At 39.5% G+C, this 25,040-nt stretch overlaps 1 protein-coding gene and 1 long non-coding RNA gene across 3 annotated transcripts in view; one reads left to right on the top strand and one right to left on the bottom strand.

Moving 5' to 3' along the window:
* Nucleotides 1–8: 8 nt before the first annotated feature.
* On the top strand, nucleotides 9–24,820 carry LOC307162948 (uncharacterized protein). 2 transcript variants are annotated; one of them, XM_079878718.1, is made up of 5 exons: nucleotides 9–68; nucleotides 1,604–1,890; nucleotides 2,537–3,872; nucleotides 17,544–18,708; nucleotides 21,553–24,820. In XM_079878718.1, coding segments are annotated over exons 2-4 (1,395 nt in total). In that variant the 5' UTR covers nucleotides 9–68; nucleotides 1,604–1,832; the 3' UTR covers nucleotides 17,545–18,708; nucleotides 21,553–24,820. The 2 variants fall into 2 exon arrangements, with proteins under 2 accessions (XP_079734844.1, XP_079734843.1); XM_079878717.1 differs by lacking the exons at nucleotides 17,544–18,708; nucleotides 21,553–24,820 and having other exon boundaries at nucleotides 2,537–6,733.
* LOC307164096 overlaps nucleotides 16,737–25,040 on the bottom strand; it is a 249,343-nt gene continuing 241,039 nt past the window's right edge. The window contains exon 3 of the long non-coding RNA XR_013822215.1: nucleotides 16,737–17,138. This is a non-coding gene — a long non-coding RNA (uncharacterized lncRNA). The remainder of the gene's footprint in view (nucleotides 17,139–25,040) is intronic.

Here is a 25,040-nt window from a genome sequence, read left to right as displayed (position 1 = left end):
GACCCGCCATACATATCAGAGAAGAAGAAGAAGCGTCGAGTCTTCTGAGGAGAGGAGAGCAGTTCACGGTATTTCTCATATACAACAATTACACACACTTTATAGAGTTTGATTAAGCGACAGACTCATTTCTGTATTGTTTTCATCGATCACAGCGATACTTGTGCGTTTTTTCTGGCGTCTTCCTACTGAAATAAACATTTAGTGCAGCAGCAGCGAGCATGAGGATATTGAGTTCATTCAGACCTGAGCGATTTTGTGTTCGTGTGTGTGATTGTCTCGATGTTTGGAGTGAGAACTGTTACTGAATGTTAAGACAAGAGTCAAAGTTTGAGATCTGTGAGGGGAATTGATAGAAATCGATCCAAAGTTTTGCTGTTGCCATTTTCATGTTTACCTTTATTTCTCAGTTTGTGTAAATCTACTTATGGTTCAGAGTATTTATTTTTTCCCACATTAATTTCCCACATGTCTAGTTCAATTATGTGGTTTTGTTTTATTAATACAGTATATACTTTTTTCTTGATATACCCCGAAAGAATGGAAGTGAAATGTGACAACATGCCCCATAGGTGGGGTACATTGTAACATGTGAGGAACACATTGTAACATGACCATATGACAGCTTAAAATGTTATCTGATCTAATAAAAAAAAATATACACGACAAACTAAAATATTTTCTAAATAAAATACAAGTATTAAATTTTTCATATAAAATAATGCCATTTTTTAATAATTAAATATAAATTCATTTTTGAATTTTGACTACGATAATAATAAAAAACTAGTAGGCTATTTGCAGTATATTAAATCGTTTTTTACCTAATTATTTTGCACTGAAATGAGTCTGACACACGATTTTGTCAGCTCTGACAGCGTTACATCACGTGCACCTGCGCAAAATAATGTTATATAGCCTATGATTTTCAAAAATAGAACTATGTTGTCAACTAGTGATAATCACAAGAACTTTTGAGGAATATGCAACATAATTTAGACAATTGTTTTTGTCATATGTATTATAATAACTGACAGACACGCACAGAGCGAGGCTGAACACAGGAGCTCAGCTTCACGGCTGACCTGTTCAAGTAGAAGAAAATGTATTTTTATTTATTTTAGTCTTTAGGACTGAAGTTTGAAGTCTGAACTTAAAAATAAAATGTGGCACTGGCATATCATTTATTCTCCAAGTGAAATAATTTAACTATTTTTCAGGGGTGAATGTCTGTCTACATTTGTAAAATTATACATTTATGGTAGAATCAAATGTTGTTTTGTTTGTCTTGTGTATTGCCTTATCTACAACACATGAGTGTAATACGGTAAAGGTAGTACAGGTGAGAGAATTGGATTTCTCTTCAGTAAAATTTAAGTGTAAATATATCAGGTGAAAAATGTATATATCTGTATCGGCATCGGACAAAATTAGTTTGAAAATATCGGCATTTCGAATATCGGCCAAAATGCAATAACGTGCATCCCTACTTTCAACTGTTTTTCTTACCATTATTTACATTTGGGAAAATTGACATTATTATATTCTGGAGTCCATAAGCATAAAACAAACTAGGTAACTTATATATTTTTGATTTTGGCAGATCAACTCCTCACACTACAATTCATCATCATTGAAGTTCCTCCCACATCAGTCACATCATCAGGGGAAGCTCCTCCCACAGCAGTCACATCATCAGTGAAGCTCCTCCCACAGCAATTCTCCAATAAATGCTGTAAATTCCCATCAGCTACAATTGAAGATGAGCATCAGAGCATCAGGAAGAGCTGAAATCTGCAAAGACTGAGTTTATTAAAGAGGACAGTGAGAACATGAGTGATCCAGAACCCTGCAGAATGAAACACACTGAAGATCCTGAAGAACAAAGAGGTTGGTGTTTATTCTTCATTCATTCATGATGCTGAAGGACATTCATGTTAGAAACATTCAAGCACTTCATCACATTTAGATAAACAGTTAAACTGTGAAAATAGCTGCAAAAGTTTCTCTTTTTTTAACAAATGGTCAGTAAAAGGAGGTTTCATTTTGATTGTCAACATCAGGTCAAACTAAGTTTAAATATTTTAGCAGTTTTATTTTACATTTATTTTATATATGGTTTACAATTTCGAACAGTGTTACTAGAATTTTGACCTGAATTTTGTGCGTATTTTTACAAAACTTGTATACTGTGGTAGATTTTTCCCTATTTCGCACCTGACCTAAGTCTACCTGGGTCTCGTCTACAATCAACACCCCCGAACGTCTTCAGTCGACGTTAGTTTCTATGGGTCTCGACTACAGTCGACGTCCCCTATCTCTAACTTGTTCCCCTAACTAACTTTCTGTGCAGCAATAATAACCGACACACTTCAGACAATGTCTTTTAAATGCTTTAATCTCGGCCGGGAGAGTACTCGACCAGTTCTCAGAGAATCTCCCCCAAGAAGAAGCTTTAATCACGGCCGGAGGATCTCAGACAAATTTCAGAGAGAATCCCACCAGTAAACTTTAGAAAATTTTTCTTTCATTTCAGATCTGATGGAAGAGAGCGAGGAGAGTGAAGAACTGAGTGAAGTGGAGGAGGAACATCATGTCAAACCTGGAGGAAAACCTTTGAGTCGCTCAAAGACTAAACAGACATTTTTAATGAAAAGAAAAGACAAGAAATCTTTCACCTGCTCTCAGTGTGGAAACAGTTTTACAACCAACTCTAGTCTTCAGATTCACATGAGAATTCATACAGGAGAGAAGCCACATGTATGCCATCAATGTGGGAATAGTTTCGGTCAATCATCACACCTTATTGTTCACATGAGGATCCACACCGGAGAGAAGCCGTACTCATGTGATCAATGTGGAAAACCATTTCTTAGGGCATCAGACCTGAAGTCACACCTGAGAGTTCATACGAAGGAGAAGCCGCATTCATGTTCTGTGTGTGGAAAGAGTTTTTCACTGCTGCAAACTTTACAAAGACATCAGAAAACACATACTGGTGTGAGAGAGTACATGTGCTTTGAGTGTGAGAAGACTTTTACTACAGCGGCCAGTTTAAAACTGCACCAGAGAATTCACACTGGAGAAAAACCTTACAAGTGTTCACACTGTGACAAGAGATTCAGTCAGTCAGGACATCTGAAAAGACATGAGAGGATACACACTGGAGAAAAACCTTACAAGTGTTCACACTGTGACAAGAGATTCAGTCAGTCGGCAGATAAAAAAACACATGAGAGGATCCACACTGGAGAGAAGCCGCACACGTGTGATCAGTGTGGAAAGAGTTTTACAACCAACTCTAGTCTTCAGATTCACATGAGAATTCATACAGGAGAGAAGACTCATGTATGCCATCAATGTGGGAATAGTTTCAGTCAATCATCACACCTTACTGTTCATATGAGGATCCACACCGGAGAGAAGCCGTTCTCATGTGATCAATGCGGCAAAACATTTCCTAAGGCATCACACCTGAAGACACACTTGACAGTTCATACGAAGGAGAAGCCACATTCATGTTCTGTGTGTGGAAAGAGTTTTTCACAGCGGGGTAATTTACATATACATCAGAAAATTCACACTGGTGTGAGAGAGTACATGTGCTTTGAGTGTGAGAAGACTTTTACTACAGCGGCCAGTTTAAAACAGCACCAGAGAATTCACACAGGAGAAAAACCTTACAAGTGTTCATACTGTGACAAGAGATTCAATCGATCAGAACATTTGAGATCACATGAGAGGATCCACACTGGAGAGAAGCTGCACACGTGTGATCAGTGTGGAAAGAGTTTCTCTATTAAAACTCAACTGAAGCGACACATGAAGATCCATGCAGTGGAGAAACCACATCACCACAGTCTGAGATCATGGTAAGTAGTTCATCTTTATGTGCTGAGAAACAAAAGCTGCTTTTCCACTTTCGGAAAAGGTTCCAGTTGTGTTTCCACTTGAGCCTGGTACGGTACGGCACAATTACAAACCGCTCTCGGCCCTGAACTCTCAGCACACTTGGCTGACCGTGCCGAACCATGATGGTAGTGTGTGTGTGTAGTAATGACATCGCCACTCAGGATTGGTCACTTGGTAAGGATTGGTCACTTGTCTGTTGCCTGGTTACCAGTGTTTCTGTAGCTGGCTAAGCGACGTAAAAGCAATTTGAGCGACGTAAACACAAACTTACAATAACATTAATAGAAATGACATGGTTTCATTGCTCAACAACCATTTTATTTTTGTTTTGTCCATAGAAATGTTTTTCATTGCTGTAAATTGACATGATTGACGATAAATCTATAATTAGCTTGGTTGTTGATTATTTTCATGATAGATTTCATCAATAAGGTCTAGCATCCCTAGTTAAAGTTTTTGATCATCAAAAAAAAATTAAAATTAAAGCTGCAAGCAGCATTTATCGGGGTTCAAGCTATTAAGGCCTTTAAGGTTTTTAAGCACAAAAGCATCAAAAGTTATAAAGTTTTATTTAGCAAGCATGTAACCACTGACATAATAGATGGAAAACACCATTTACAGCCAATACAGGCAATGTACCATAGGAAATATATGGTTTTAAAGCTTTTTAACAGTTATAGCTCCACCTATCGTCCGATCTCCATAAAATTTTGCACGCTTGTTAATGATGTTATTTTACATCTGCTCACCAATTTTTGTGAAGTTTTCCTTTATGATTTATAGGCTTTTTAGTGTATTTTGCCAAGCCCCTTTTCTAAATGACCCTATTACAGCCATCCAAATGCAAAAGTTCAACTTTTTTTTGATAATTATTGATCTAAAGTGTCCAGAGAATTGTCCTAGACTGGTCTGGTTCCGATCGGGCGAAAAACCTAGGACTAGTTCGCAAAAATAGGTTTTTAACATATTCACAAATAATTAATGAACGGTTTGATTGACAGCAATGGTTCTTGAGGCAAAGTTGTTCAACATGAGCAGATCTATCAAATGATATGCATTTTGTGTGGATGAGTGTAACACCACGTGATTACTGAGCCATAAAACTCGTTAGCGCCAACTAGTGGCCGATTTCTTTCAAAATTCTTACAGACTTCTAGGGCCATGAGATGAACATGCCCATTGAGTTTCGTTCCGATCGGCCTCCGTTAACCTTGTCTAATAGGTGCTCAACTTCATTGGCCGATGGCGGCCATGTTTTTTGAGATACACCAATATCCTCATAGACATACATGGCACCTTGGACCAAGACACTGCATACCAATTTTCAAGTCAATCGGACTAACGGTCAGGTGGTTATAGGCCTTTTCATGTTTTTTTCATGTTATAGCGCCACCTAGTGTTCAATCGTCGCGACTTTTTTACTGTGACCCCAGATTGAACCAATACACATGTGTACCGAGTTTGGTGAAGCAATCTCATTTACTTTTTGAGTTATAGTCATTTTAGTAAAATAGGCTCCTGCCACAACATTTATTTTGCGCCCCCTAGCGACCATGAATCGAAATTTCAACTTTTTTTCGATAATTATTGATCTTCAAACTCCAGAGAACATTTCTGCACTGGTTTGGTTCCGATCAGATGAAAACCCATGGAGTAGTTTGCAAAAGTAGGTTTTTGACAAAATTCAAAATGGCGGAAAATCTATCATGGCGGAAATAAAATCGTAGATATACGTTTTGTCCGTCAGGAGTCCAGCTTTCCAATGATATAAGACACTTGAGTCTACGACATACGGTCTAGGAGTTATGAGCAGTTTCACGCTTTTGGTCGTTAATTTTTATTAATTTTATATTAATTTGACCCAGGAAAATCCTAAAAAGCAGGTGAACTGGGAAGTCTGAAAGCCTTTTTACACTAATCACAAAAGTTTTGTTCAAGCTAATTTTGAAGAAAGCAGTGTTTTTTTGTTCAGATAATATTTCTACTATTTGCTTTGCCCTTTAAAGACACGTGCTGACCAGATATAAACTTTTAGCTGCTACACATTTAAGAGCATTTGGTGGCACTAGTGAAACCAGCATTATGGTTTCCATTTTGGGTTGTTTATTGGCCAAAATATGCTGTGACTGACTCCATAACCTGTCCATAAACAATCAGTGTACAGTTCTGAGAACACATTTTAACTTTCTAAACATTTATATTCTGTATCTTTTTTTAAATTAAATTCATAGAATGTTATGCCAAGGCATCAGGCGTTTCTAACCTGTCCATAAACAATCAGTGTACAGTTCTGAGAACACATTTTAACTTTCTAAACATTTATATTCTGTATCTTTTTTTAAATTAAATTCATAGAATGTTATGCAAGGCATCAGGCGTTTCTAACCTGTCCATAAACAATCAGTGTACAGTTCTGAGAACACATTTTAACTTTCTAAACATTTATATTCTGTATCTTTTTTTTAATTAAATTCATAGAATGTTATGCCAAGGCATCAGGCGTTTCTAACCTGTCCATAAACAGTGTACAGTTCTGAGAACACATTTTAACTTTCTAAACATTTATATTCTGTATCTTTTTTTTTTTTTATTAAATTCATGGGCGTCAGTTTGGTTTGAAATGTGCTGGGGACACTCTCTTTCGCGCAGGTTATGTTTTGAAAGACGATGTCCTGTAGCTCAGGCACGGGCACGGCCCCACTTTTCAACAGGCTCACCCAAAACGTAAAAATAATAAGAAGAATTTTTTACTATATTCTAATTTTGTCAATAATTATTAAAAAATCGCCAATAAGCTCATAATTTGTGCTAAAATAGTGTTTAGTTTAAAAAAAAAAAAAACATTTTAAAAAGCTGGTTATATTTTGATGTTTCTGCGCAAGTTCAGCAGACAGTGAGGTTCGGGTTTGTTCCGATCAGAGCTGAGTGGAGAGCGCATTTCTGAATATTCCGCTCCGCTCGTTCATTCCACAGGGCCGCTCGCTCAACCCAGATGTCCTGTTGCCTGGTTCGAAAATATGTGGAATAAGGGCTGCTTCCGACTAAAAGTTTTTTTTTTTTCTAGTCGACTAGTAGGCTAGTTGTTCAATTAAGTCATTCGTGGACAAATCGCCCCTTTAATTTAATTAGCCTACTTATATAGCCTGCCCTACAGGATAATGAGCGTTTACGTAATATAGCCGCACTCAAGTGCACGACCGCACGCATAAAGCTTGCCACAAAGAACCGGTAAAAGTAATGATTATGAATGCGTCTAAATGTGTCTAAATACGCTGTGAATGTGAATGTGCATTATACGCTGAGTTTCGGTTTATTTATGAGACGAACTCCAGTTCACTTGCCGGCGCCTCCATGTCGTGATTCTGCTATATTTAGCCTACTTTAAATCAAATTAGTTGATGAAACATTGATTAAAATTAAGATACAATTAATACAAAACGAAATTAAATTTAAAGAAAGGCAGCTGTTCAGTTTGAGGCCTCTGTGAAAGTTGTAAAGCAGTGTCTTAAAGTGCCGCTTTCAGAGCGCTCACGTCCATAACCGAGAACTGACACGTTGTTTTTTCCCTCATAAATGCGAACATGAAAAATAAAATAAAATTAATATTATAATGTTTTTTTTTTGTGGGGTCAGACAATGATTACCAAATTTCTCTCTCATATTGCTCCTCATAACCACTGAAAACGGTAAAAAAAAATCGAACCAAAAGTCAAATTAATATGGACGGAAGTTAAAAGTGGTGGGTATAAAATGACTCATGACGAAATCTGGTGGGTACGCGTCCCCACCGTCCCCCCCGAAATCGACGCCTATGATTAAATTCATAGAATGTTATGCAAGGCATCAGGCGTTTCCATCATGCGAAAAGACAGACGTGAGACTCGTTTAGGTGACTCACATCACGCCTCTGTATGTTCCTTTATTTTCATTAAATTATACAATATACAGAAAAATAACTAATTTATAGATCCAAAAAAATTACACATACGCATTTTACCGAAGACACGCACCAATTTGATGGAGCTGCACTGCTCTCTCCTGAAGAGGTTGCTAAAAGCCTGCGATAAATAACACAATTCATGGAGTGTTACGTCTGACCCAGGTACTGGGTCACAAAAAAACTACCCAAACACTGGGTTGTTACTTCTGACCCATGATCTGAATGGCTGTGACCTGAGGGCCTTGTTCAGATGTCTGAGATCTAAAATGGGTCTCAAGTCGCCGTCTTTCTTTGGAGAAAATAATGGCGGTAAAACCCCGACTCGCTTTGTGATGCGGCTATCGCCAGCAGACATGAAACCTCGGTGCAGAGGACATGAGCTATGGTGCTCCTTACCGTGGTTTGAATAATAGCATGAAAGCGCTGTGGTCTGCGGGGGAACTGAAGCGAGTAGCTGCTCTTTATAATGTTCATCACCCAATCTGAGACTCCGGTGATGGCCTGCCAAGCCAGAGCCAGATGAGCCAGAGTTAAAATCATATCTGACAGTGGAACACCAAGACTTGGGGGCCCGAACTGTCGTGGATTTATGTGAGAATTTGCTCGATTTGTGCTTTGTGTGGGTCGCTGTTAAAACAGCGTTTGGGTGCAGGGGTGCGTGACAGATGACAGGCCCTTGTTCTGCATTTAATACTGCTCCAGCCGCCTGAGCTGAAGAAGGGGCTGTGAGAAGCACTCGAGCGGTCTTTGGGGCTGGTCCGGCCGCGGCGGGACTATTGCGAAAATGAAATCTTTTTTTGTCTGTTCCTGATCTGGAAACAGTGATTCACGCATTCATCTCCTCACGCTTGGATTACTGTAATGCTCTATATGTAGGAATTAGTCAATCTCTTATTTCAAAATTGCAGCTGGTTCAAAACGCTGCAGCGAGGCTCCTCACTGGTATTAAGAAAAGGGAGCATATTACACCTGTGTTGAAAAGGCTTCATTGGCTCCCTGTGAAATATCGGATACAGTATAAGGTTTTGTTATTTGTTTATAAAGCTGTTCACGAGTTGGCCCCGGAATATATCAAGGATCTGGTGCTTATGAACTCTGGTAGATCTCAAAGGTCCTTTAATTGTTTACTGCTCTTTGTGCCACGAACTCGTCTTAAAACTAAAGGTGATCAAGCTTTTTCAGTCGTTGGCCCTAGACTGTGGAATGCTCTTCCCCCTGATATTAGATCTGCACCGTCAGTTGATGTTTTTAAAATTCGTGTGAAAACGTATTTGTATTCTGTTTCTTTTAACTCTTGACTCTGTCATTGCATATTATGTATTTTGTATGTTTTTTCTTGCTTTTTTTTCTTGCTTTTAGATGTACAGTCCTTTGGTCTACGTCGTAGTAGAAAGGGCTATATAAATAAATGAGACTTGAAATAAATGAGACTTGACATAGACCCCTCTTTCTGCCGGCTAGGACGGCTTTTTAGGCTCGTGGTCAAGCGTGAGCTTTGGCCGGGGGCATCTGAGAGTGAGGATTGGTCAGTCTCCGCGGACCCCGCCCCAGATCCGCCAAAGGAAACGAGTCCCGCTGCTGCAACAGAGGGGCGTTGGTCGCTTCTGATGAACCGAACTGGAGATAGAGGTGTAGGCGAGGCACGCGGGGAAGGACCCGGCGTGCACGAGCTGAAATCGCTGCGTTCAGGGATCCTCTGATCGCGCCGCTTCTTCCTACGGGGCTCGCATGGTGCCGAAGACGGAAGGTGGGGGGGCTCACTCTCTGAAGTAGCGAGAGTGAGCCTGGATCAGAGGACAGCCACAGGCATGCTGTCACAGTGATGACCGCCGCCTTTAGTGAGCGCTGCATCGGCGTGCTCGGGGCCGAGACAGACAGCGCACTGGGTGTGTCGGTCTGACACATGCAGGGGAACCCCGCAGGAATCGCAGATGGGAAGCGCCATTTGTAACAACGCGCTTGCGCTGTTAAAACTGCGATTTGCTCTTTTAGAGAAGCTTAAAAAGAATACTCGCCGGATGCCACAGGGAAACGCTTGCTAGCGAAGTCTGCCGACGGCGTGAAGCTGTTCCACTGAGAAGGCTGTTCTAAGGCGAGGCAGCTTCTAATCCGGAGAATCAGCGACGAGGTGTGTCTCAGAGCTGAAGGAGTATAGATCTGTTTTATGGCGAGTTTTCTCTCAATTTATACTCTCCTGTCACGTCCAATTTGGCGCGCTCGAGTCTGGCAGGGCGCCAAGCGCTCCTATTGGATCGCACGCTCCTGCTCACTCGCCATAGGTTTGTGCAGTTGCCGCAGCACAGCCAATCAGCTCCCGCTGTGCAGCTGCAATGCGTTTTAAAAGAAAGGCTTCAATATTCTCGAGAAAAGGAGTTTTCCCACAGCGTTTGCAACGCAGTACGAGAGAACGTTCTCTTAAGGGAACTTCTGAGCATAATATGATCATATGGGAGACTTTGTAGGCTAATGTAACATTGCTTTTTCATTTGTTATTTAAAGCTCATTTGAAGTTCTTCTACACCACATAAAAACACTACTAGCCTAACTGAAAAATTTCAAACATTATTAAAAACAAGTGAACAGTCCGTAATAAAATAAGAACAAATACACAAATTACAAGCAAAGATACTAAAAGCTACAAAGTCTAACAGTAGTATTCAGGTACAGAAATTAACTTTAACTCTATGATGGTTAAATTTAGCAGTTAATCCACGAATCACATGCGTACCGAACCGTGGGCCAGCTGGTCCATACGGATCACGCATCAACTGCGATCCGTTGCACCCCTAATGTATAAGCATTTCATCACCCTAAATCACGCAGTAAAAATCTCACCCTGTCAAAAAAGACGTAGTGCTTTCTGCAATTTGGTCGGGTCATGTTCACACCTTAAAACAACCGTACCAGAGTTTGTTTGGATCAGGACCGAGACTACCTCTTCAGCTGAGTCTCGGTACGGTTGTTCGGTCCGCACCCGAGTGCGATTGCTGGATTCACACCTGCCCAAAAGATCTGCACCAATGGGCGAAACAAACTTGAGTTCAATTCAGTCGAACCAAACAAGACAGGTGTGAATACACCCTTATAAAAGGCATAAAAATTATTGTAATATTTATTAGGGCTGAACGATATTCTGTTTTAACATCGACGTCGCGATGTGCGCATGAGCGATAGTCACATCGCCGGAACATGCGATGTGAAGGGTAGTACAAGTAGCACCCATGGTGTATTAAGAGAACGGTAGCACCAGGGTAGCACACAGTAAACACGAGTTTTTTGTATGGCTTGTTGCTGGGGTGACGAAATGATGATTTCGTACCAAAAAGAAAGTCAAAATATCTTGGCTTTATAGTCGGCTATTTGGGACTATTTCGGCTACAAAAAGGAGGATGTTGACTAGGGCTGAACGATATATCGTTATCGTATCTATATCGAGATATGAACTTTCAAGATATTACTATCGAAAAAAGCAACGATATAGACGATATAGATTTCCCCTCTCCGCGCTCGCCCTGCATACAACTCTGGCAGTCACAACAAACATCAGTTTTACGAGTTCCCTTGAATGCACCGCTAAAGCCAGCGCGCACACACTACCAGGGACGTGGGAACTATATTGTGAGAGGGGGGGGCGGCGTTTCCATGGTGACGCGTCATTGTTTGTCACGTGACACACCGCAGCAGCAACAGCGCTGAATGAATGATGATCTGCTTTTATGTCATTTTTCCTTTTTTATTCAGAATATTCACAAATGTGTTAGCTATGGCATGAAATATCTGATATTCCGATTGTCAAATACATGCAAGTGGAAGTATGTTGTTGTTTAAACACCTTTATAACGATCGCGTTAGTTGAGCATATGCGCGATGGGCGCCGCCGTGTGAATCGGATCTGTTGGATTTACAACCTCTATGTTTACAACACGTGAATTCATCCACTTCTCCCGAAATACTAAGTAAGTGGCTGGTGAACTGGGAATAGAATAGAGTAAACATTGAAGTTACTTACACAATGTGTATCTGATATGAATAAAACGTGTCGAATTATAATGGAAAGGATTATTATTACCTCTTCCATAGACATCAGTGTGTATTTTACAAACTCTAAATGTATTGTTTTTTTAGTACTTACGTAGTCATATCGTATTGTATCGATATCGAGATATCTGGCATGAAAATCGAGATATGAAATTTTGTCCATATCGTTCAGCCCTAATGTTGACCAAAAAGAGGTAGGCTACTTTGCCTGGAGTGTTATAAAGTTGTGGATGGTTGTCTTTTTTTAAAAGTCGTTTGTCTTTTATTTTTCAGGTTCGCATTTATGTGGAAAAAACAATGTTACGTGACGGTTCTCCATTACGGACGTGACCGCTCTGAAAACGGCACTAAAAGACTGCTCTAAAACTTTCACAGAGACCTCAAACAGAAAGCACAAAACCTTTCTTTAAAACGAATTTCGTTTTGTATTAATTCTATCTTAATTTTAATCAGTGTTTCATTATCCAATTTCCTGGATTTAATAAATAAAAAGTAAATAGCAGAGAAATGCTATACGGAGGCACCAGCGCCAGACTGGAGCTTAAGCTATCATCCATGAACCGAAACTCAGCTTATAAGGTAGCCTACTCGCCACACACACCTAAAAAAAAATATAGAAATATATATTATCTACAGAAATCTCTACTTTTAAAGATCACCATTCAAAACAAAATAAAAAAATGCAATCCGAAATGTGCATTTCTCTCCGGCGCGTTCACTGCTGCGAAGATCGCGAGTTAGTAGCCTATCGTCAACTTCATCTTTGCAGCCGACACAGAAAACACTTGTTTATTAATAAACAATAAAAATGTTTCATTGAAATATTTTACATATTCATAATCATTACTTTTGCTGATTCTTAGTGACAGCTTTTAGGTGCCGTTTACATGAACGCGTCACTGCATCAGCACCAGAGAGAGAGAGAGAAAGAGAGAATAAGATTTTTTTTACTTATTTTGAGGAATTATAGTCTAATGAACAAACAAACATCTGTTAAGAGCGCCTCCACGTTGGATTGCGTAGAACGTTCACCGAATTCTTACAGAAATATGTTCTAATTTTGGAATAAAATATTAACCCAGCAAACACATTTGCGTTGTGGCAACGTCTGTGGCACGTTGCATTTCTACTATGGCAACGTCGCTGTCTGCGTGCTCGCAACATTGTAACAACGTAGAATTGTAAGACGCGACAGGGCTGTAGCGACAGGGCTGTAGCAACGTTGTTGCGCGACATTCAGCAACTGAGAGATGACGTTCTGGCCATTTTTTTATGCTAGATAAAGATATCCCCATTTAGCATGTTTGTGGTTAATTTTTAATTAGTCATGTGTTAAAAAATAATATACTTTTAAAATATTGTTTATCCCTATTATTATTTATGGGCCTAACTGTAAATTCATTATAATCAACATCTGCACGTGTACACTTTGAAGAGTAAAAATGACATGGAAGGTTACCTAATTCAACTTTATTAATTGCACTTCCAAAAGTCATACATTTGTGAGAAAACAAAACAGGGAGTGGATTAACGTTCACTAGCATGAGCAGACATGAGAAAATTTAGCAATGAAACGAATGAGATGACAAATGAAAGGAAAAAATAAACAGTTGTGCGAGCAGTTATGACAAACATTTTTTTTCTGTGCGTTTCCACACACACACAAAAAAAGGAAAAAGCATTAATGTGCAACAAGTAGGCTACGCGCTGAAATTAATAACTCATCATAAAGTCATTTTGGCTTCATACTTTTGGCATAAAGTTATTAAATATTAAATACCAGAAGATGTTCAAATAAATATCACATTAGACAAGGAAGTTGTAGGTTGTGTTTGAATAATTACGCATCTTATTTAGCTGAGGTAAATTAAATGCAATTCTCACGTGTGGATTTCTCGATGAAGAATGAGAGACGGCCCAATGGTCAGTTGAAATTTAAAAGGCTGATTTTCGCGCTTTGGGGCAGTGACGAGTACATATGTCATCCAGTGGTTGTCCACACACCCTAGGCACAACCTTAAGCAATGGCCCTAAACCAGGGGTGGGCAAACTACGGCCCGCGGGCCACATACGGCCCGTTAGGCTGTTTAATCCGGCCCGTCGAGTATTTAAATTGTCTTAAGATCGCATTCATTTTGCCTTTTTCTTGCAATACTTTGCGTTATATATATATATTGCGTTGCATATATTTGACAATCGGAATATCAGATATTTCATGCCATAGCTAACAAATGTAAAAAAGGAAAAATGACATAAAAGCAGATCATCGTTCATTCAGCGCTGTTGTAGCTGCGGTGTGTCACGTAACAAGCTAGACGCGTCACCATGGAAACCAAACAGACAGCAACTTAAGCGCATAAACTTGGTGCACTTTATTTTTATTTTTATTTTTTTTGAAAACTCACAGAAAAAAAAAAGTTTGGTAACCGCTTGCACACATGTTTAGTTTTTCCTTTGATTTGTCTGCTATTTAGTTTTGCTACTCTGGATTTGTGGATGTATCCTCCTTTATCGCCCGGCTTTCGACTAACGTTACGCTCCTCTGTCTGCCATAGCCTACAGAACCCGGTTTTGTTCATTAAATGTTCTGATCTGCCTTTGCTTTTTATGTTTTATTTTATTATACTTAAAATAAATTTGTATATTCGTTTATTTCGGGGTTTTTTTTCCACAAATGTATGATTTTGGAAGTGCAAATTGCCATGCAGTTTTAATAAAGTTGAATTAACGTAACCTTCTGTCATTTTTACTCTTCTAAGTGTACACTTAGGTGTTTTGTTTCTAATTTACGGTTTGGCCCATTAAATAAAAATAAGGATAAACAATATTTAAAAAGTATAGGCTATAATTATCGAACATCTGACTAATTAAAAATTAACCTCAAAACATAACATGCTAAATGGGGGATATCTAGCATAAAAAATGTATTGTCAGAATGTCGTCTCTCAGTTGTTGAATTTCGCGCAGACGTTGCCACAACGTAAATGTGTTTGCTCAGCCCGATCTCATGAAAGTGCGAATACCACGAATTGTATTTGTAGTTGTTATGAAACGCAGTTTTCGCGTGCATATGATACGCACTTAAAGGGATAGTTCGCCCAAAAATGAAAATTCGGTCATCATTTACTCACCCTCAAGTTGTTTCAAACCTGTATGAATTTATTTTTTCTGCTGAACACAAAAGAAGATATTTTGAAAAATGTCGGTAACCAAACAGTTGATGGACCCCATTGACTTCCATAGTATTTTTTTTCCCTACTATGGAAGTCAATGGGGTCCATCAACTGTTTGGTTACCGACATTTTTCAAAATATCTTCTTTTGTGTTCAGCAGAAAAAATAAATTCTTACAGGTTTGAAACAACTTGAGGGTGAGTAAATGATGACCGAATTTTCATTTTTGGGCGAACTATCCCTTTAATGGAGTGTAATAGGCACGCACTCCGCACCCCTAATCCTAACCAAGGGGTTTACAGTGCGCAGCATATGCACGCAAAAAAAATATTGTTGGCATATAAATGGCACGAGAAATAAAATTCATGGTATAGATACGCACTTTCATGAGATCGTGTTTCATAATCTGCTACTGGGCCGGCCCTCTGTCAAATTTTAAAACCCAGTGTGGCCCTTGAGCCAAAAAGTTTGCCCACCCCTGCCCTAAACGGTGGTTCAGTGTCAACATTGTGACAACGCTGTAACTAGGGCTGTCGCGATAACCGCAATATCGCAGTACCGCGCTACTGACAAGCCAACCGCAGAGGAATTCAAGTAACCGCAGCAACCGCGATATTCGCGTGTTTTCTTTTTTCATAAGGCTTTACCCTTCTTGTTTTGAACTTCGTGCATGTGTATTGAATGTTAAATAAGTTAATAATGATAATAAGACGTGGTGATCATTAGGGCTGAACGATACATCGAATTTTCATCGTCATCGCGATATGAACTCGCGCGATGAACACATCGCAACAGACAGCCTGACACGATGAATAACACCTGGTTCAGATTACAAGATTTTTGTGTCTGTTACGATAGTCACGGTGTCAGATTACACTATTTTGACTCCTAAAATCTTGTCGTGTCATGGACAAGAGACATGTCAGACTACACGTTGCTTTCCGACCAGTCATCGCGTGCCGTCACACGCACACATTCACTCGCAAACATTCACTCGCGCGCACACACACACACACACACACACTGTCCCTCGCTCACTCACTCGCGCGCACACACACACTCTCACTGTCCCTCGCTCACTCACTCGCGCTAAATCGCGTAATCTGAACCAGGCAGGTGATAAACGTTTGACCTATCACGCAAATAACCTATTAAAGCACTAAGACATGGGAACAGTATATTCTATTTTACAATGTCTATTTAAAAAAAAAAAAAAAAATTCAGGAATTGTTGTTAGCTATAGCTAACATTTGAATATTTATCGCAAGTCATATCGTCATCGCAATATTAAACAATGTTATCGCACATCGCAGCTTTTCCTCATATCGTGCAGCCCTAGTGATCATGGTTTTATCATGGTGATTTGTACAGAGGCTTCGTAGATTTGCACGTAAGACTAAACAGACAGTGAATGAGAGAGATCGACTGAGCGCGTGCGATTACCTGCGTCTGTCTTTGAGGTCAAGTCATATTCGTGAAAAGGTTGCCGTGTCCAAGGAAAGTTAATATTTGTCCTGTCATCCTTTTAACGTTTAAAATAAAGGGTATTTACCATGAATGGCATCAGCGACAGCGTTGGTCAGCATCCACAGCGCGAGGAACTCGCGGTCGCGGGAAACAAAACTCAGTGAGTCACGCATTGAATCAGTGTCATTTGTCTCTATTAAGTGAAGCTTCAGCGTTACCTATGCAACGCATTGCTGGTCAGCTGAGCCTTGAAAAGTGGAGCTCAAAGTTAAAAATAATTAACCTTGTTTCATTACTATCTTTTAATGAATCAATCAGCGTTTTTGAACGTGTTGTTGAATGAATGGTTTATGACTCACTCAAAGACAGTCCGTTGCCGTAACAACTGCGCGCTGAGTGACAGGCTTTCAATGCGCAGATACGCTGTTTAGTTTCGGTTTATTGGTTACTGAAAATGTACTCGTTTTTGTGCATGCTGACCACATCGTAACACTTATTTATATAGCAACAAATAAATAAAAATAAATTAATAAATGCGGTAAAACCGCATATCGCGCTATTGAGCCACTCATAATTACCGCAAGGGAAAATCCTTCACCGCGACAGCCCTAGCTGTAACAACCTTCACCACACAACGTAGTTATAGCAACCTTTTGGCCATGTTGTTAAAACGTTGTTAGAAGTTGGGTACGTTGTGCCAACGTTCTGCGTTTGCTGGGAAGTGACCTTTTTGTCACTTTTAATGAAGCTTGCTTATTAGTGAAATGATTAATATCATGGAATGGTAATAATTAACTTTAGCCTGGATTGATGGCTCACAATATCTCAATATATATCATTGGGAAAAAAATATCGCAATGTAATTTTTTTCCCAATATCGTGCAGCCCTAATATTTATAGCAGTTTTCTACTTTGTTACATCATGGTTGACATTTATGTCCTTTCACTTCATATCTTTCTTGGAATTGTTTTGATGCACTGAAAATGAAATGTCTTTTTCTCTTTCATTTCAGACCTGATGGAAGCGAGCGAGGAGAGTGAAGAACTGAGTGAAGTGAAGGAGGAACATCATGTCCAACCTGGAGAAAAACATTTGAGTTGCTCAAAGACAAGAAATAAAATTTTAAAGAAAAGAAGAGACAAGAAATCTTTCACCTGCACTCAGTGTGGAAAGAGTTTATCAAGCAAACAAAGACTTTGAGTGTCACATGAGGAACCACACTGGAGAGAAGTCGTTCACATGTGATCAATGTGGGAAGAGTTTCACACAATCAGGACACCTTAAAGAACACATGAAAATCCACACTGGAGAAAAGCCGTTCACATGTGATCAATACGGAACGAGTTTCCCTCATAAACATACTCTTAATGTTCACATGAGGATCCACACCGGAGTGAAGCCATTCTCATGTGATCAATGCGGAAAAACATTTTCTTGTTCATCAGCCCTGAAGTCACACCTGACAGTTCATATGAAGGAGAAGCCGCATTCATGTTCTGAGTGTGGAAAGAGTTTTTCACTCCTGCTATATTTACAAAGACATCAGAAAAGACATACTGGTGTGAGAGAGTACATGTGCTTTGAGTGTGAGAAGACTTTTACTTCAGCGAACAGTTTGAAATGGCACCAGAGAATTCACACTGGAGAAAAACCTTACAAGTGTTCACACTGTGACATGAGATTCAGTCGATCAGCACATCTGAAAACACATGAGAGGATCCACACTGGAGAAAAACCTTACAAGTGTTCACACTGTGACGAGAGATTCAGTCGATCAAGAAATCTGAAAATACATGAGATGAACCACACTGGAGAGAAACCTTACAAGTGTTCACACTGCGACAAGAGATTCAATCTGTCAGAAAGTCAGAAAACACATGAGATGATCCACACTGGAGAAAAACCTTACAAGTGTTCACACTGTGACCAGAGATTCAGTCAGTCAACAGATCTGAAAAGACATGAGAGGATCCACACTGGAGAAAAACCTTACAAGTGTTCACACTGTGACGAAATTCAGTGTGTCATCTTCTCTGAAAACACGAGATGATCCACACTGGAGAGAAGCCGCACACGTGTGATCAGTGCGGAAAGAGTTTATCTGTTAAAAGTCACCTGAAGCGACACATGAAGATCCGTGCAGTGGAGAAACCACATCACCACAGTCTGAGATCACGGTGAGTAGATCATCTTTATGTGCTGAGAAACAAAATTTGAAATCTTGAAGTTTGGCTTGTGTGCTTTTCCTGCTGTAGCTCACCATTGTGAACTTTATTTTTCTTATGCATTTAGTCCATAGAAATTGGCACGATTGGTATATGTTTTCACACAGTGTAGTGGCCCTCATTTACAAAACGACTGTACAACCGAAAATTGGGCGCACGGTTGTTTCCATGCAAAAAATTGGCATTTATCAATATGGATGTGAGCAGTGGCTATGTTTAACCCTCTGAGGTCTGAGCTGTTTTCTGGGCCCTGGAGGTGTTCTGACATGCTCTGACATTTCTGGTTATTTCTGTTACTTGTGACATTTTCATGGCTAAAGACTAATTACACTGTATTCAGCACAAACTCTGCTACAATGATATATCAGCAGCATGTATGTAAAAGTTTGTAGTTTTGAGATAATGACATTTATGCGTGGTTTGTGAAAATACAAAAAAAAATTCTCACTGAAATAAGGCCACGAAACCCATACTGATTATTTCTTCACAAGACTTTTGAAAATTGTATGACGTAGCCTAGAATATTTGCGGCAAAACTGTGAAAATCACCCTGACTGCTCATTCAGAGAAGACAATATATTGATTTAAAAATGTTACGACGTGTTTGTGTGAAAAAGCTTTATGCGGGAGCTCATTAATATGTAAGCTTTTTACACCTGAGAAAGACAAAGAACCTCCCCTAACGGCCCTATTAGGAGCTATCAGGCCCTGTCATTCTGAGCAACCTTGCACAAGACTGTAAATGAGGAGATTTAAAAAAGAATGGCTTTTAAATTGTTTGGATTTATTTACAACACAACATAATCCAAAGATACACAACAAATGCCAAAAAAGCACTTCAAAGACAGAGACCTTTGTGCCATTCCTAAAAACATTGTACATACCTTTCATTTCCAAGATTTTCACTTTACCATGTTCACGTACATAGACTCATGTGAATGTTGAAGTCCTCAGTGGCATCTGGGCCCTGAAAAAAAAAAGAACATACTGACATCAAGAGAAAGGCCTGCACGATTTTGGAAATAAATATTAGATTTTTCTGGTTAAAATTGCTTTTTAAAATTCCTTTTTAAAATTCACAGAATACACACACACACACACACACAAATGTTTCCAACAATATATAATATAATGAACACCAGGTTTGCTGTGCCTTGTAGGCATAAGGTATATGCGCAGTGCCGGATAAAATAATAATAACAATGAATAACCTATAGCAGTATAAATCTTCCAAAAGATTTCAGTAACAACAACTAAGCTAGAGAAAAATATATTGATTATCATGTTACTTCAAATGTTTCCATCCGTTATGATGATATGAAATGAGATAATAAAAACATGAAGCCGTTTGGTGCGTTTTGCTTTCATCCAAAAATATGATACAGTACATTCAAACGCGATCGCGCTGCAAAATATGATACATTCAAACGCGATCGCGCTGCAAAATATGATACATTCAAACGCGATCGCGTTCAAATATAAAACATTATGGTTACCATATACATATCTACGTTTGAGCAGATATCCACAAACACAGTAACAGTAAACACGGGTCTAAATATTATAATATTCCCCATATATCTAGCAACAGTTCAACTGCAACGTGACATTTATGCAACAATAACAAACTAATATGTAAGAATTTCTTACCTTACATCTTTCTTGTCTTCATATCGCGTTCTTCTTCTTCTGAGGTAGCCTAAATCCAATGTAAGCTCAGGCACGTCTTTCAAACTCGACGAAAAGTGAAGTGAAGTGTTTTGTTGTTGAGGTAATGAGCGAGTCCGCGTTCCATGTGGAGATTTGCATGTGAATATCTTTTGCGCGAGTGGGCGTGGCCAAATTAACTGTAATGAGCAAGCGTTTGAGAAGCTGGACATCTTGTTGGTTTTATACAAATTACTTAAACAGAGAATATTTGTTTTCGTTTTGAATCCGATCATTTAAAAGTACACACTTAAATGTTTATAAAGGTATATGGCTCATAAATGTGTGACAAGTATTCGCTGAGTTTTGTTTCAGTTTATAGACGTGCTCAAGAAAAAAAAGTTCACCGCGACGGAGAGGCAGAACGCACTCCGTTTATTTTCTTTATTTTACAAAAGCACAATGTTTTGATTTGATTGTAAGTGGACACATACAAAAGGAGAAATATCACAGATTCTTTTTTTATATTTCTTAGTAATTTAAGTTTATAGTGCTACAATGTGGAGAAAATCCAGCAAAACGCGCCCGCGCGTTTGTCGACCTCAGAGGGTTAAATCCTTTTGAGGGAACTCGCGATGCATTGATGCCGGTTTGGTAAGTCCCTGCGTGATTGTGTCTGAAGCACATGTGTCAATTAGTCCAGTGGCGAGAGTGAACGTCACTGGCGGGTGACGTCATGACCAGGAAAGGTTAAAAGCACATCTGGTTGGAACCGCGCTAGCTTCTGTGTCTCAGCAAGCGCTCTGTGTCAAACTGGTTTGGTGTGAAAAGAAAATCTGTCAACAGATTCTTACATATTTGCATAGCTTAGAGGCCAATCAGCTTGTGTCGTGTAGGAAACGATTTGATTGCTTACGGATCACGTCAAGCCTGCGTCATCTAGAGTTTCATGACCAAACTTAATGATTTATAACACAAATCATCTTCATGACATTAAAATAGATCATAATCGTGCACAGCAGTTGTTGACCGGATTTGATGGGATTAAAATGACTATTGAACTCATCAGTGATCTTGACTTTGAGCTTCACTTTTCATTTCATGTTTGTTTCTCATTTGAAATCTCACATGATTTAATGTTTCTTTTAGACGTGATGGACGTGAACAAGAAATGAAAAACAGAAGCCAAAAAATCTGTCTCCTGCCTTCAGTGAAAAAAACACTTCACATGTAATTCAAGTCTGAAGATTCACATGAGAGTTCACACTGGGAAGAAGCGGCTCAGGATTTCACTCTGAAATCACGTCTTCTCATTCTGAAGAAGGACCATTTAACTGTGATCAGTGAGGTAAACAGTGTTTTTGGGCGTCAGTCCTGAAGAAACACTTGAAGATTCACTCAAAGGAGAAGATTAATTCGTAATATTACACCAGAAAAGACACAGCGGTGTGTGTTTCAGGGCTGGAAGTCCTTCACTACAGATGATGAACTGAAAGGGCACCAGAAAATACACACTGGAAAAAAAACTTTGAAGTTGGAGCTGAAGAAGAGGCCATAACACTTTTAAGAGAGACATGAATCTGATATTAATTTTTAACTCGTTCTTTGTTGTTTTTCATCAGAACATCTAGTTTATCTTCCACTTCTACTCTTCCATGCAAATACATCATAAACTTTCATGTAGCTTTGAAACTGGACGCTTTTCTTCTCTTCTTCTCTTCTTCTCTTGAGATGATTTGGCTCTTATAAGTCTGTAAAGAGAGAGATCGGTCTCATTTGCTTTCACTTTTACTTATTTTTTTTGTATTTGCTCCAAGTAATAATCAATCAAACTCATTACTTATTTTATCAGCAACTCATTGTTATCATCCGTTTTTATTTTATGCTCATTCTGCTTGAATCAGGAATAATTTTAGTTCTGACCTCTTCTCTTTGTCTCACTGTGATTAAGAAGAGGATGTGAAAGACACTAAAGGACTATGGTAATCAGGACAGCCAGAGGTGACGACATCAACGACCCGTTGATCACAGGCTAATCTAATCAACTGTTGCCCATTGTTCACCGCAAGTCAAGTCAAGTCAAGTCAAGTCACCTTTATTTATATAGCACTTTTTACAATACAGATTGTATCAAAGCAGTTTCACATTGATAACATGAAAATAACACAACAGTTTGTTTCTAGAAGAAAATTGCATCATCGTCCACCCATAATAAGGCAGATCAATAATATTGTTGAATATTAAATGTCCCCAACTAAGCAAGCCAAAAGCCAAGGCAACAGTGGCAAGGAACCAAAACTCCATCAGGTGACAGAATGGAGAAAAAAACCTTGGGAGAACCCAGGCTCAGTCGGGGGCCAGTTCTCCTCTGGCCAATGAGCAAACAGTGTATGATTATGATCCAGGCAGCGTTACAGGTCAGAAGTCAGATTGGTCGTGTCGATGAGGCCTTCACAGGGCTGATGAGGCTGGCACTTCAGGGATGCGTCATGGTTAGGTCCAGGTGCAGATCCACCATCTGATCTGGATACGGCCGGGGTCCACCTCACTTCAGGAAACGGAGAGTCTTGTTGACACTGCAGGACTGTGTTGTCATCGCGTCCAGGCGCTGGTCCTTCATCAGATCTGGATACGGCCTGGATCCGACGGACTGCGGTAAACCTCGGTATAAACAGAGATACTAATATTAGCGTAGATGCCATTCAAAGAAATTAATACATTGAGCAGACTGATCTCATGAAATGGCGTATGTATGACACGCCAATTCGTATTTCCATTTTTGGCGTGTTATCAACACGCATAATCGCTTTTCAGCGTGTTTATCAACGCCGTTGATTTATGTTACATTACTGTATATAAATATATATGACCTACCCCAACCGCGTCCCTAAACCTACCCATCACTCGGGTTAATACCATTTATGAGTGTTCCCCTACCATCCTAGGAAAAAAAATATTGCTCCCCAGATGTAGATATACATTTTCCTCCGTTTCGCTCGGACATTTAACGGCGTACACATACACGCGGAATCACTCTGACGTTTAACGGCGTACACATACACGCGCGTGGACATACACGCGGAAAGCTCAAAATGCGTATAAATAACACGCCACTTGACTTGAAAGTGGCGTGTATGTTTACGCAAAGTCATGATGTCATGTTGCATTGAGGAATATTAATTGCAATGTATAATATACAATGCCTCCAAACACCAACATTTTCTTTATACACTTTGGATTAGAACCACAAAAATGGACAGAAAACTGTAAGGAACATATCTCCTTATTCACCCAGGGAACCGTTCACACACAATGGAAGCCACACTGGGAATAACAGCCGATGTAATCTCACCCACTAACACAGAAATGGACATCTGGGTGATACCTCAACCAATTTACATCATGTTTGGACTCTACGAGTTCAGAACACTGCCACAAGTACTTTGAGAAAGGTGTGGAAAGGAAATAAAGCATTTCCAAGGTTCTAAAGACACTGTTTTCATTTAACTGTGTATTTTGGGACAATGCAACAAGCTCCACACGGTGGAAAGGTGGGAAGTGATGGGAGGAATCATAATCGCCTCCCTAGTAATCGCCTCCCTAACTGGATGGAATAAAAGCTTTCCCAAGTGAACACACCCTTGCTCCCAGTTTCTGACCTGACGAGGGAAGGAAAAACAGCACAACCAAGGTTATACTCTTGCAAGTAAACCTTCACCTGCAAGTAAACCTTCAAGCAGCTCAACCACTTCTGCTGAGGTCTTCGGCTCCAGCAATCAATGCTTGACCTGCACAACTCTTGGCTTTTTAACCTCTAGCCTGCATAGGATCCTGCGAATCGACCACCGCCTTACCTACAGTTCTCCGGATTACACAAGGACCAGTAGCGAAACTCCAGCACTCAGTGCGGTTCTACAACTGTTGGAAAGCGATCCTGTCTACCCCCACTGCGAGTGGAAAGATACCAGTGGAAGACATAGCCCATCACAGAGACTGATCACCCGGCCATGTGGAACGTAAATATAAGCTAACCCAACCTCTTCCAAAAGGCCTTGGCATTAGGTTGTTGCTATATGAGATTGCTATTTGTGTAGAGACTGTATCTAGGGTCATCATATGCAGATTGAAACATTAGACACATTATCTGTATTCATAGTATATGCTTCTCATACCAGCATCTAGAAAGACCACAACTGACTCCTCCATAGACTTCTAATTACCCATTTATTGCTTCGTCCAATCCGTTGCTCATCTACTTGGCATTCATTGTTAACGTCCATTTGTGTAGTTGTTTGTAGTTTCTGTTTGATTATTGATTTAATTTTCTTAGTAGTTTAGTCATTTTCCTTAGTAGTATTTAGTGAGTGTGATATTTTACTCTTGCATATCTCTTTGTCAATAAATTCATCTTTATTTCAAACTGTGTCATTCTTGTGTTGATAATCAGAGGCTCTACAAGCTCGCCAGAATCTCACTAAATCCTTCAGATTGATCAGATGATGAACTTCCTATAATTTATATCATTCTAATTATTTCAACAATCTTTCATGACTGCTTTTTATTGTCAAGGTGAAATTCCTTGGCTGGTGCCACGTAATATAGGAAATAATCATCTGACACTCTCACACTCGCCTTAG

The sequence above is a fragment of the Squalius cephalus genome (genome assembly GCF_949319135.1).
Source record: "Squalius cephalus genome assembly, chromosome: 1".
NCBI classification, from domain to species: domain Eukaryota; kingdom Metazoa; phylum Chordata; class Actinopteri; order Cypriniformes; family Leuciscidae; genus Squalius; species Squalius cephalus.
This window is presented reverse-complemented; position numbering and strand designations above follow the sequence as displayed.

Bases quoted from the DNA above. Each gene is read 5' to 3' on its own strand.
- LOC307162948 (XM_079878717.1), top strand. From the start codon at position 1,833: ATGAGTGATCCAGAACCCTGCAGAATGAAACACACTGAAGATCCTGAA. The intron at 1,891-2,536 runs GTTGGTGTTTAT...CTTTCATTTCAG, and splicing joins AGATCCTGAAGAACAAAGAG to ATCTGATGGAAGAGAGCGAG.